At 45.2% G+C, this 12,631-nt stretch overlaps 3 protein-coding genes across 3 annotated transcripts; all 3 read right to left on the minus strand.

The window, feature by feature from the left end:
- Positions 1-468: 468 nt before the first annotated feature.
- On the minus strand, positions 469-1,695 carry LOC112895641. The gene has a single exon (XM_025963618.1). It carries the CDS (start codon positions 1,693-1,695, stop codon positions 469-471), a length of 1,227 nt encoding a protein of 408 aa, XP_025819403.1.
- A 453-nt stretch (positions 1,696-2,148) lies between these two features.
- On the minus strand, positions 2,149-10,758 carry LOC112891816 (ribosomal RNA-processing protein 12). Its single transcript, XM_025958783.1, has 18 exons — positions 10,145-10,758; positions 9,539-10,061; positions 8,781-9,029; positions 8,255-8,343; positions 7,923-8,133; positions 7,665-7,846; positions 7,301-7,540; positions 6,466-6,653; positions 6,189-6,282; positions 6,040-6,096; positions 5,803-5,937; positions 5,094-5,159; positions 4,788-4,901; positions 3,907-4,068; positions 3,689-3,817; positions 3,497-3,598; positions 2,897-2,973; positions 2,149-2,835 (listed from the first exon to the last, which is right to left on the minus strand). Exons 1-18 carry the CDS (start codon positions 10,706-10,708, stop codon positions 2,481-2,483), a joined length of 3,537 nt encoding a protein of 1,178 aa, XP_025814568.1. The 5' UTR covers positions 10,709-10,758; the 3' UTR covers positions 2,149-2,480.
- A 53-nt stretch (positions 10,759-10,811) lies between these two features.
- Positions 10,812-12,631, minus strand: LOC112894685 (ent-cassadiene hydroxylase-like). The gene is made up of 2 exons (XM_025962467.1): positions 11,712-12,631; positions 10,812-11,628 (listed from the first exon to the last, which is right to left on the minus strand). Exons 1-2 carry the CDS (start codon positions 12,618-12,620, stop codon positions 11,005-11,007), a joined length of 1,533 nt encoding a protein of 510 aa, XP_025818252.1. The 5' UTR covers positions 12,621-12,631; the 3' UTR covers positions 10,812-11,004.

Below are 12,631 nucleotides of genomic sequence, written 5' to 3' on the forward strand. Positions count from 1 at the left end.
ACTGGCACCCCTTTTTTGAATTTTAATTTTTTTAAACCTTTTTTTAAAAAAAAACTCGAATAATATGGGCTAGACAGGCCTCTTCTTCTGTTATCATTCGTTTGTATTTCAGAAAAAAAAATCTGTATGTGTTCATGAGCTGGTTGTTGAACATAAAATTGTCTAGTGAAATTAGTAGAAATTAGTACAATTAGAAGGCACCTTTTTGCGCCAATACAAATCTCTTGAAGACTGAAAGTGAAACAAGCATGGTGATAATATGTACATAAACTGCAGTGGTGATGCAACGAGTCGAAGTTCAGTAACTCAAGACATGAACATGGCTCGGAAATTATTGCTATGCTTGCATACATCTTATGCTGAACAACTAAACAGACCAAGTCGTGCTAAAACTTAAGGATTCTGATGAAAAGGAACTGATCTTGAACGCGATTCGATCCTGTAATGCATCGAAGTGGTGCTGCCTACCTAGGTTTGGAAGAAGAGTCTCGGGTAGACCCATGTCTGCGACGGCCACGCGCGGGAGATGGTGACGTCCTTATTTTCGCCGGCGCCGGCGGTGGAATGCTCCCACTTCCACCACGGCGTGAGTGACCTCCAGTAGCGCTGCCAATCGCCGCGGTAGAACGTCATCTCGGCGAAGTAGATGCAGTTGCCGGCGATTTCGCCGTAGGCTGCCGCGTCGGCGCAAGCGATGGCGCTCCTCCCGGCGCAGTCCACGAACACGCTGTACCCCCCGAGGGTGTCCACCTCCTCCCACCTCATCGTCCCATCCGGCATCTCATGGAGCGCGTGCACGCTCACCTTGTGCACCTTCGCCCTCCGGCCCGTCGCGCCGCGATGAGCCGGGTCCGTCATGAGCAGCAGCAGAAGCAGCCGCTCCCCGGCGACCACCAGGCGGGGCCCGAAGTGCCAGCTCTCGAACGTGGAGGCCTCGGGGAGGCCGGTGGCGGTCAGCATCTGGACTGCCTCCTGGTCCGGGGGCGCGGCAGCGTCGAGGCAGCGGAACTCCAGCAGCTGCGCGCGGTCGGTGACGCCGAGGACGCGGCCGCGGAAGTCGACGACGGACGCGACGAAGGAGGCCGCGCGGGGGAGGCGGTGGTGCATCCACTCCGCGGCGCCGGGGTTCGCGGGCGGGAAGGGGAGGGAGGCGAACGCGTGCTTGGAGACGAAGAGGACGAGGTGGTTCGGGGTGAGGGTAGCGTAGTGGTGTGGGGCATGAGGCGACGGGAGCGGGAGGGAAAGGCGCTCGGCGCCGGTAAGGGCGTCGACGAGCACGAGGAGGCCTCTGGGGCGGACGAGGAGGATGAGGTGGCCGCGGGCAGAGGAAAGGAGGGTGGGGGAGGGGGAGGCAGCGGCGGCGAGCGGGGAGGTGATGGTCCCCCGGATCACCAGGGGCGACCATGCGTGCAGGTGCAGCAGGAAGTAATAATTGGCGCACCTGCCCCCATAGCCTGGATGGAGGAGGAGAGGCGGTATGCGCGGGAGGAGGAGGGTGGAGACGGAGGCGAGGAGGAAGCGGCGCCACGGGCGGCAGGTGGCGGCGAAGAAGGAGAGCGAGCGGAGGCACGGCACGAGGCGCTGGAGAACTTCGCCGAGAAGCAGGTCCGGGAGGTGGCCCCAGTCACGGAGCTCCGACGGGTGCGGCTGCGGCTGCGGCAATGCCGGCTCCAAGAAAAGCTGCGGCGATTTCATGGCGGTGGCGGCGATGGATTCGGGGCGACGAGGTTGATTCGACGACTGGTGATGGCGGTGTAGGTTAGCGTGCAAGAAGAGATCAAACGGTTGATTGGTATGGGCTTTTGGGCTAGGCCCCGAGTCGCGATACGATCCAATACGTACGGGCTTTTCACGGAAACGCCAAGAGGCCAAGAGGCTTACAGTATGAATTGGACTTGGACTCCAGGCTACGTCGAGATTATCGATGGGCTCGATCTCAGGCCCGGGCCTCCCCCTGAAAACGTCAAAAGGTTGGTTACATACGCAAGCGTATATACGAACGTCGGCGTCTATACTGTATTTCTAAAAAAACATACGCAAACGTGTCGAAGGACATGATCAACAAAAGATGCCAAAAGATTGCCATTTCTTTCTCTTTTTTCTTTTTAAGAATTCACAAAAGCCCAGTTCATGCGCAATGCAACAGGATGTGTAGGTTCAGTTCAAAAATCACCACCGAAACGAGCACTACCAGACTGATGCCGTCTATCGAACCAAACTGATCTCTCCACTATTGAGAAAAGACAGAAATCAACACGTTCATCAAAATACATGAATTGCAACGGTATCCAATCCACCTACAAGTCAAAATTTTACTTTACAAAACGGTGGATTCACAACAGATTCATACGATCGTTGTTTCACATAAGATATTCAAAATGGAAGCATCTTGTTGGGACAGTGCTGGCCTTGATGCAGCAATCTCCGAGCCACATCTTCAAGCTATGCCGGGCCACTGCCTGGATGGTGCAAGTGAAACCTCATGCTGTCCTTTTACGCTTCTTGAAACTAGGAGAGTGCCCAGGTGCTCTAATCCCACTATTTTGCGTCTTGCTGAAGGCACCACCCCTAGTTTTTTTGTTGCTGCCAGGCGACTTATCGCCTCTGTTTCCTGGTTGCCATTTGGACTTGGACTTGAAATTAGTTCTATCGCCTCTGTCGCCTGAAGCTTTATCTTGATGGTTTTTTGCAGCATGAGGGTTACCTCTTCCTGCCCTTTTCTTGAAATGAAAATCCTTTGCTTGCTTCTTCCCAGCCGACCAACTCTTTGATGGTGGTCGATGACTAGGTGTTCCTTCTTGTCCAGTTTCAGCATTAGAATCAACCCGTTTTCTCCTGTACAATACTAATATATGTAAGTAATTGTTAAGGATAGGAAAAGAAATGACGGGCTAACCTTTTGGGGTCATGTTGTTCATGTTCTTTTGGCTCAGACTCCGCACCATCGGCTAAATTATGATTTCCTCTGCGACCCTGAAAATTGTGAGTACACACTACTGTGATGATACGTAAAAAATCAGTTTAATGAATATAGTACAAACTATAAAAATCGACAGGATGTTTCTACCACCAAGTATACAATAATGGGCCAACTGGTTCATACCACTGGCTAGCATGCACTTTGTCATCGACTGTCAAAAAATTGTGGGACCAGGCCCTCACTTGACATTGATGCAGCCTGGTGGTATTTCGGTTATACAAGGTTTCGCTGATATAATTTGGCATTATCCCTATCATTTATTGTATGACTAACTAGGCATGCCATATATGAATATCTAGACAGGCCTATAAAAATATAAAAATATTGGTCACTCACGCAATCAGTTTTGGTCAACATGTGAGCTAGTTTGATAATGTTAGCTCTTCCATTTGATAAATTAAACCGCGCAACAAAATTAGGATCAACTATGGTCTAAACATTCCTTAACCAACTCATTACAGGTATAAAGTTCATAAAAAGAACAAAGGGACAAGAAGCTTAGTACGGGAATCTCACCTCCTCAACACTCTTAACAAAGTCTTCATACTTATCAGGTGTAACTAAGTTGATAGCATCAAACCCGCATTTCCTGATCAATATTTCCACTATAAGTACAACCTGCAAATATACCACAGCATGTCATATTATAGGTACCCTGTACAGAACACAATGAATATGGAAATTGAACCCTGGAATAATTCTACTAACCTTCCATTTGAAATGATGCTTTGTAAACGATGACAATGGTAGTATCCCACTCATGATATCTGCTCGCAAATTCAATAGTTTTTCTGGTTGCAAAGAGGTTACCAGTACCTTAACAAAGCCCAAGGCTGCCTAAAAACGTAAATCATATATAATAGAACATCAGACCCTCAACAATACGAAAGAACTTTAGGATGGACATACAGAGTCACAGAACTCACTTTAATAACTTCAATGGCTTTATGTTGCAGCAAAACTAAAACTGATTGTATCAGATTCGGAACTTCCATGCAAAAATTAGCATCACTGTATATAAGCAATGACAATGCAGCAATTGCTCCACTCACTATGTGAGGAGATGGAGTTGAAAGATATCCCATTACCTGAAAAACAAGAAGATAGTCAATAAGTTCCAATGGAACTTTATGTGCATCTTATGCACTGACATAAAGAATCACATCGATTATTTATCCCATATTCACACAAAATAAGATATAGTCAATAAGTTCCAATAATGGAACTTCTATGTGCATCTTATGCACTTACATACAGAATTGCAGTGATTATTTATGCCATATTCACACAAAATAAGGCAAATGTGATGTGACTTTATAGACATGACAAGTCTGCAGAAAGTTCTGAATAGGAAAGGAAAAGGCTAGCTCAGTCGATTAACTGCTGTAGAAGCTCCATTGTGATATTCTTAGAGTTTCACGTTTGCTCTTGTCACATAATTTATAGGGTGTATGTAAGCTCCATGTCCGGATTCTGCTAATTCATGACTCCACATAGTTCTGAATATTCCATGAGAGTTATTCTTATACACTTAATGCACTTAATGCACTAAGCATCGATGGCTAAAACTCATTAAAGGTATTAATGGACATGTCATTTCATATCAGTAACAAAAGTAAAATGGTCAAAACAAGAAATGGAGAGAACATGCCCCTATGTTTATTCCAAATATAGATATTGGGCAGAAGTAATTAGCAGCAGGAAACAAAAAAGTAACTGCCAGCATCAGATAGGCGGCATTAAATTTCAAAACTAAATGAAATGAGGGAAAATATCTTAAGAGCCATGTATTTTTTTTTTAGCTAACCATTGTAAACAATCGTTGAAGATCTGAATCTGCACTACTTGACTCTGAGCTCCTCAAGTTTGTACTAACTGCCAGGAGCACATCGTATGCTAATTTTCTACTCTCCTTCTTAGACTGCACCATAAAAAGAAGGCAAATTTGAATAAATAAAGCATAATGGCATCAGAGAAAGAAAATATTTCATGTTACAACATTTTCCATACACCAACCCTGTCCTGATTTCCATACAGGAATGGTGTACTTTTGGCAGGATAGTATTTAAAACACATTTGATAATTGTTCAACGTGTGAAGGAAAAAGGCAAACCTTTAGTGCCACTATTAGCTCATTTAGAATCAAGAATGCCTTCTTGTTGGTGTTCTCGTCATCAACCTTGAAATAGTGAAAGTGTAGGTCAGAGAAAGACAGCAAACATTTCGTTCAGAAAAAAATAGAAATACAACATAATAAAACTAGGCTAATGTAATTCATGAACACAAGCACAAGGTAAGAAATGCAGTCATTTCAATAACTATTCATGGCTCATTTCTTGGTAGCAGAGGCATCCATTTTCAAAACTACATCATGATGTTCTTCTAATGAAGCAAATCTGATCAGATAAACACATAAAAGATGAAGAACACAGTCGTTACTGAGTATTTTAACAAGTCATGTTATTGCTCTAACATTTGGTTACGTGCTGCCAACCTAAGAATCTAGCGTAAAAGGATGTGTAGCTTAGGAAATAAACTTGAGCATTTTGTCCTGCAATTCAGATGTGTGAAGTTAAATTATCAACAAGTTGAATGTAATCAACATATTTAGTTGTTTTCTTGCTGAGCACAAATTTATTAAATAAAAAAAATGTGAAACAAAGCACCTCGAGTACTGTAAGCCACCTGCTTTAGTTCTAATTTGATGTAAACTATCACTGTGATATAACAATATAAGCATAGTCTGCAGGCCCTCTAAAAAGCAATGCTCCAGATATTAATCACATTATGACCATTGGGGTAAAAACCAACTATCGACCTACCTTAATCATGTGAACCAACAAATGCTGGTAGCATAATAGTTGGCTTTCTAAAACTGTGTTATCCAAAGCTGGTTTAATTCCATGAAGTAATAGCATTATTTCATCCAAATGAGCCATAGAATATTCATTATGTTCCTGAAAGAAAAGGATGAGATATTAAGACCATGTCAAACAAGAAGAAGAAGAAACATTAAGGTGTCCAGAACTCCAAATTGAGTATAGAAAACTACCACTGACCTTCACGATTATGCTTAATGCTAAAAGAGCTTTGCTGTGACAAGGCATGCTGCTGTTCTGCGAAGGAAAAGACAAAGTACATGAAAACTTAAAGTTTACTACGAGATGGGATCTTCGGGGTAGAAGGAGCAGAAACAAATAAAGAATACCAGCAAACAAGACTTAATAAATCCAAAGAGTTTATCCAGAAGATCTTCATCAGCAACTTCAGCAAATGTGGAGATGAGATCTAATAGAAGAGACCTGCACAAGCAAAACTATAATCATAGTGTATAAAGCCTAGAGTAAAAAGATGGGATTATGAGTACCACTTTACGAGACATGCACAAGCAAAACTACTCATCAAGCAGTTTGTGTCTCTTTTTTCAACAGCAACCAACTGATAGCATGAAAACTAATCATGCAGATGAGCGAAAAGTAGCAAACCTCCTATAGTTTAGCTCATCTGTTGTATCAGTACTTTCTTCGTCCTTGCTATCTACTTCATCAGTTTTGCATTCTTGACTGTCTGACTCCAATTGAGTATCTTCTAAATCAAACCTTTTGACTAGTGAAACAAAAAGTTCACTTATGTTCGTGCTACCAGAAAGTTGAGCCAGGCATCTCAAAGCAACCTGGAAAAAGACAGAGATGACTAGATCAAAGGTCACAGAATGTATAGTCCAAAAAGATTGCCAATAAGCACAGCATATTAACAGAGGAACTGTTCGAGCTTACAAAAGATACTAATGTTTGAAATCACATAATAAGCCAATAAATGGTTGCCAACAAAATTATTATAAGTTCGAACCGATCTTGGAAGAAAGAGGGAAACTGGATTTTCAATTTTCAAATGTTCCGCTATGCATACACCAAAAATGCATAGTTTACAGATTTTGCTGGAAATTTTGGAAAATCCAACTTTATTCAGTTGGAACTTAGCATTCAGCATTTAGGATGTTCCAAACAATTTTTTTTGGTTCCTTCTTGAGTTTTATCCATAACAGGTAGAGCTGTTTACTATTTATTATAGTACAGGGAACATTTCAGAATGGAAAAAATGTGAAAGTTTGATCTCCAATCATGTTCTGATAAAAAATTGATGCAAAAATAGGATTATGTTATGATAAGATATTTCAGATTACTTTAAAGACATAACCGGATTATGTACATATGATAAGATATTTTCTCAACATGTACATGACAGACTTTGTAGTTTAAAGATTCAAATAATCACAGCATGACCAATTAACAAATAGAAAGAACTGAGCAGGTGATGCACCTTTAAATGAGCACATTTTTCTGGTGAGGACTCAAGGAAATAGTCTGCAAAAGTGCAGAGAAGATTGGCAGAATGTGATGCTAGAACTTTCAAATCCTTGCGGGCTTCTTTTTTGGAGCACCTCTCTAGACGTGGACATTTGAAACTAATAGGTTTTGAGGTGAACAAGGCTGAAAGTTCCATATAGATTTCAACATCTTGATTGTTGCTACTCAATCTTCTGGTACCATCTACAAGTTGCTGAGAAGCAATAAAAAGAAATATATCATATAAGTCATGGACCATCTTTATAGTTCCGAGGGTAGAATATAAAAGGGATTTAACAACAAAACAACTGCATTATATGACAACTGAATGTCAAAACCTGCAGGGCTTTAACAGCAGATTTGTACAGGCACTCATCACACTTCAAAATTTCAACCAGCAACTTGGACAGGGAACCAAAACTATGATGTACATCAACCGGATAGCGGCAGAAGGAAGGAAGCAAGTTCCATAGTTGATCAATCCAAGATTGCAAGTCCTTACGTTTCCGTCCTTTCTTGACTGAAAATGAAAGGAAAAGGATATGAAATTGGGTTGTGTGTGCAGTTGAACGAGTTATTTGCCTCTAGTTACTTACCCATGTCAGATGCATTTTGTACAGATTTTGCTAGAGGTACAATATGCTCTAGAAAAAGTTGCAGCGGGGCTCCATATGTATACTTATCCAAAATAGGTAGAAGCCAATAATTTGAGCATGTCAACCGGTCTCCATCGAAAGCTATTGGAATTAATGAAAGGACTTTATCTGGTCCCATAGCAACCACTGCTGCTCCAATGCATTCTTGAACCTGCAGGTGACATATGTTCAATGAAAACTACAATCTAAGAAGCACTTAAATATAGTTCTGTCATGAAAGAAGTTGGGATATGCCTTATATTGAGGAGCATAACAACAATAAATGAACTTACGTTCTTTAGTTGTGACTCTTTGTCCATTTTCATTGCAAACTGTGCCAAGGTAAGTAGGATATCTTTCATAAAGACAAAGGAACTCTCCCCTGGAATAATTAATGCAAACAGAACAGTTAAAGAATCAATCAAGTGATTAAGTGAATCACACAAAGAGCAGGACATTAGCATATATGCAAAAAGAATTAGTGGCAGCTCCGAAAGGTGTTGGGAGAGTCCTTTTCAAACTTTGATCTGTCTCCAAAATGACTAATTTAGGTGTTTCTACTAATTTTGCAGCTAATACATTCATTTTATGGTGAATATCTACCCCTTTGTAGTATGCCAAGTGCTTGTTCATAATCAACATGCACATTTTGCTTTGATATACAAGAAAGGGTGCAGTTTTATGAGAAGGTAAATCACATTCAAATATCAAAAGAATGCACCTGATGGTGAGGTTAACTATTCCTAGGAGTTCAGAATATCCCTGGGATAATCCAACTGAAGATAAGAGATGTTACTGCTGAAAAAACTGAAGACATACCGAGTTTGAGAAATAAAACCAAGACTACGGTTAAGATACTATCTGGAGGATAAGCACATGTGTGAAGTCTTCTATTGATTGTTAAACAGATTGATTTCATGGCAGCTTGGTCACTCAAATCCTCAACATCACATTCACTTAGCTGTGATGCATTAGTGACAAAAACATTGTGGTCAATATGAGAATCAATACAGTCTTGCAACACTTTTGCTACATCATCAGAACATTTTCTGCCCAGAATTAAGTATCCTGCCAAATTGGGTGTTACACAATAGGTTAGGTTGGTAAGCATCATACTGCATATAAAGAATAATTAAAAAAAGAAAAGGTGCGACACAGTGACATTAAGAGGATGCATAAGCATGAACCACAATCAATTGTGGACGAATGTATAGATCCTAAAGGATGCAATATTCGCAAGAAGCCTAACTACCTAAGTAGTTAAGTACAAACCAAAATGAAGACTACACATGCTCTAGAAAAAGAAACTCCAAAAAAACAAGATGGCAACTTTGAACAATCAGGACAGAGAAAAGGAATGATTCCTTCCAATTGAAACACTGAAGACATTGGAGGAAGCATGCTGTAGCACTCGTTCAATGCCCACAAATCCACATATCATAACAAAAGAGATCACTATTTCCAACGATCTTGGATAATTATGCCAATAAGAAACGATAATATTTTCTTACTGGGTATGTGTACATCATATTAGGAGATAGACGAGGCTGATGCATGAAACATGTAAACATACGCACCTGAAACTGCCTCAAAGGCAGTTGGAAGAACCTCCACCCACAATTTTGAGCAACCAACAAGTTTATCCAAGCAACTTTTCATTAGGTGCAATGCTGAGACAATGGTATCATCAGGCTTCTTATCATCGTACGGCAGGTAAGCAACCACCAAGGATACAAGATTTTCAACCTCGGATTCAACAGTTTCAGCCTTCAGATGACCCAACAAAGTCGCCAAAAGCCTAAGAACGTGCCTTGTAAGTGGCGTAAAGCAAGGGCTCAATAACTGATAAGCATCCGAGAACACATTCTTCCTTGCCTTCTTCGATAGATATGGAACTAAAGTTACCATTGCACCTAGCATATGGGCTGAATCTGTCTCTTTACCCTCAGAAATATCTGAATTCGAATTGATAAGACTTCGCGCCAAAGAAATGTGCTTCTCAAACATGCCAACTGCAGCATTGCTAGCTTTCTTCGCACAACCGCACTGTTCCAAGTAAGCAAACAGTTTTTCGACACTCTCCTGCGCACATTTTCGAACCTAGAAGGTAGCAATTGATGTCCACATGAGCAAGGTTGCTAAATGTCAGTTGCTAATTCAATAATCCCTGCTAGTTTTCTCACCTTGGCCCGCTGGTCCACAGAAGCCGCGAGGAGAGCTTCCAAAGGAGCTGATACAGCATCCCAATCGGCTGCAGCATCGAGATGGAGGGTCAAGTGTCCGAGCGATTTGACCACCGAGCGCACGGTGCCTGTCGGGAGCTGGGAGGCATCGGGGGACGAGAGGAAGGCGGCGAGTGCGGAGGCAGATTCGGAGGCAGCGTCCGGCGGGAGGGATGAAGGGGAGGATGGGATGTGGGGCAGGAGGATTGCAAGCAGAGAGGCGAGGGCGGAGGCGGCGGCGGGGTCTGCAGGCCCTGCGGCACGAAGGGCGGCGACGGCCGCGGGGAGGTAGGACGCCGGGGTAAGGGGCAGGCCGTCGTCGAGGAGGATGGAGCGGATGGCGGCGGCTGAGGCGAGGAGGTGGCGGTGCTGCGGGGCGGTTGAGCGGCCGTACCGCGCGGTGAGGGCCGCGCAGGCGTCTCCCGAGAAGGACTCGAGGGGGAGCGGGGTCTGGGAGGGCTCCTCGCCGTCGGAGTCGGGTTCGGCGTTGGCGGCAGCCACCGGGGCTCTCTGCTTCCGCTTCATGGCCGCGGTGGTCCGACGCCGCCGGGAAGGGCTTTGGGGGGTTTTGAGTTTGGGGAGTGTCCGACGGATGTCGCTGCCTAGGGTTAAGGTTGGAATCATAAAATGACCGCATATACAATTATTATTATTATTTGCAGATTTTGTGATAATAACAAGAACATCGTACAATCTCGCATCAGGTGCATAAACATGGTACAGATTTGCAATCTAAAACCATGCTATATAGGAAAGGGAGAGTAGCGGCAGATTCAAAATGGAATCAATAAAGAAACTCAATCCTAAAAATAAAAATACTTTCATTGGTCTATCGAAACGAATGGAGTAGCTTCCAACAAGAGTTGAGTCTTCCGGCGTGCCGTGATGCCATATGCTTCGGTCATATCTAGATCACAGGGACTTGCTCCATTCGGTAGCTTCCAATTAAAATGGTAAAGGAGACTTGCAAGGGCTATCTCAATATTGGCGAGCCCAAACGTCAAACCAGGACACATCCTTCTACCGCCGCCTCCAGGCAGGAACTTAAAGTCCGCACCACTGAAATCGATCACGCCATCTTCGAATCTTTCTGGCCTGAACGCGTTTGCATTGGGCCATGACTTGTCGTCCCTACCAATCGCCCATGCATTTACAAACACCGTTGTACCCTTAGGTATGTCGTGATCCATGATCTTAATCGGTTCAGCACAAGACCTCGGAAGAATCAGAGGTAAGGGAGGATGCATCCTTAGTGTCTCCTTGATCACCATTTGGAGGTAGGGGAGCTTCCCTTGGATGTCTGCTTCCGCCACCTTTGTTTTGCCCTGGAGAACTTGCCGAACTTCTGACTGCGCTCGCTGCATCACGGCCGGGTTCCTCACAAGCTCCGACATGACCCATATGGTCGTCGTTGCTGTCGTCTCCGAGCCCGCAGCGAAAACATCCTGACGAACAATTGCAAATATATTGCGTGTGTTAGTGTGCAAGTTTTTTCAGTTACCAGAGGACTGAAACGCATGCGACTTACGAACAACACCGCGCAGACAACTTCTGTCGTGAGGAGGGTCTCCAGCCCACCGTCTCGCTGAAGCCGTAGGAGGGCGTCGAGAATGTCGTCCCGGCGACCACCTCCATCGCCGTCGTCGTTGGCTACCTTGCTTTCATGGTCCTGGATGATGGCTTGCACGATGCCATGGATCCTGTCGTGCACCTCCCTTGCAGCTCGCAGGGACCCGGCGCCGAGCGTCCTGGCGAGCCGCGACGTCGGGAACAGGTCGACGAGGTTGAACCCGGCCAGGAGCTTGAGCACCTCGTCCAGCCCCGCCATGTACTCGTTCCTCATCGGGCACGTGTCGCCGATGGCGCACCTCATCAGGATGTCGTTCATCAGGACCTTGATCCTCTCGCTGAGGTTCGCGACCGGCGACGCCGCGACGGACCGGACCAGGCTCGCCGCCTCCTCCTCCCGGATGGGGCGGAAGGACAGCACGCGCTTGGGGCTCAGCAGCTCTGTGGCGCAGAGCCGCCGGAGCTCCTTCCAGTGCCGGCTGCCGGACGGCGCGAAGGCGATGTTCTGGCCGCCGTACGAGAGGATGTTCGCGGTGACGTACAGGGGCCGATCGGAGACGACGGCGTCGTGGGTATTCATGACCTCCCGCGCCGCCTCGGGGGAGGAGACCACCACCGTGGGGACGTGCCCCAGGCGGAGGAGCATGACGGCGCCGTACCTCCGCGCCAGCCCCCGCATCGCGTGGTGCGGCAGCGCGCCGAGCAGGGAGTGCATGTTCCCGATGACCGGCAGCGGCCATGGGCCAGGAGGCAGGTTCAAGCCGGCGCCGCGCCGGGAGAAGACGGCCTTCGTCAGCTTGAGGAGCACGACGACGCCGGCGGCGAGGCAGAGCAGGGTGTAGAACGCAGCCGGTGTTGTGTCTGCCATGACAAGGTAGT

Source organism: Panicum hallii, chromosome 5 (assembly GCF_002211085.1).
Source record: "Panicum hallii strain FIL2 chromosome 5, PHallii_v3.1, whole genome shotgun sequence".
NCBI classification, from domain to species: Eukaryota; Viridiplantae; Streptophyta; class Magnoliopsida; order Poales; family Poaceae; genus Panicum; species Panicum hallii.

Excerpts from the sequence above, each read along its gene's own strand:
- LOC112895641 (XM_025963618.1), bottom strand. The coding sequence starts at position 1,695 with ATGAAATCGCCGCAGCTTTTCTTGGAGCCGGCATTGCCGCAGCCGCAG.
- LOC112891816 (XM_025958783.1), bottom strand. The coding sequence starts at position 10,708 with ATGAAGCGGAAGCAGAGAGCCCCGGTGGCTGCCGCCAACGCCGAACCC. Across the intron at positions 7,541-7,664 it reads CTGCTGTTAAAGCCCTGCAG|CAACTTGTAGATGGTACCAG; the intron begins GTTTTGACATTC and ends ATTGCTTCTCAG. Across the intron at positions 5,160-5,802 it reads TGTTGGTTCACATGATTAAG|GTTGATGACGAGAACACCAA; the intron begins GTAGGTCGATAG and ends CACTATTTCAAG.
- LOC112894685 (XM_025962467.1), bottom strand. The coding sequence starts at position 12,620 with ATGGCAGACACAACACCGGCTGCGTTCTACACCCTGCTCTGCCTCGCC. Across the intron at positions 11,629-11,711 it reads TTGTCTGCGCGGTGTTGTTC|GATGTTTTCGCTGCGGGCTC; the intron begins GTAAGTCGCATG and ends ATTGTTCGTCAG.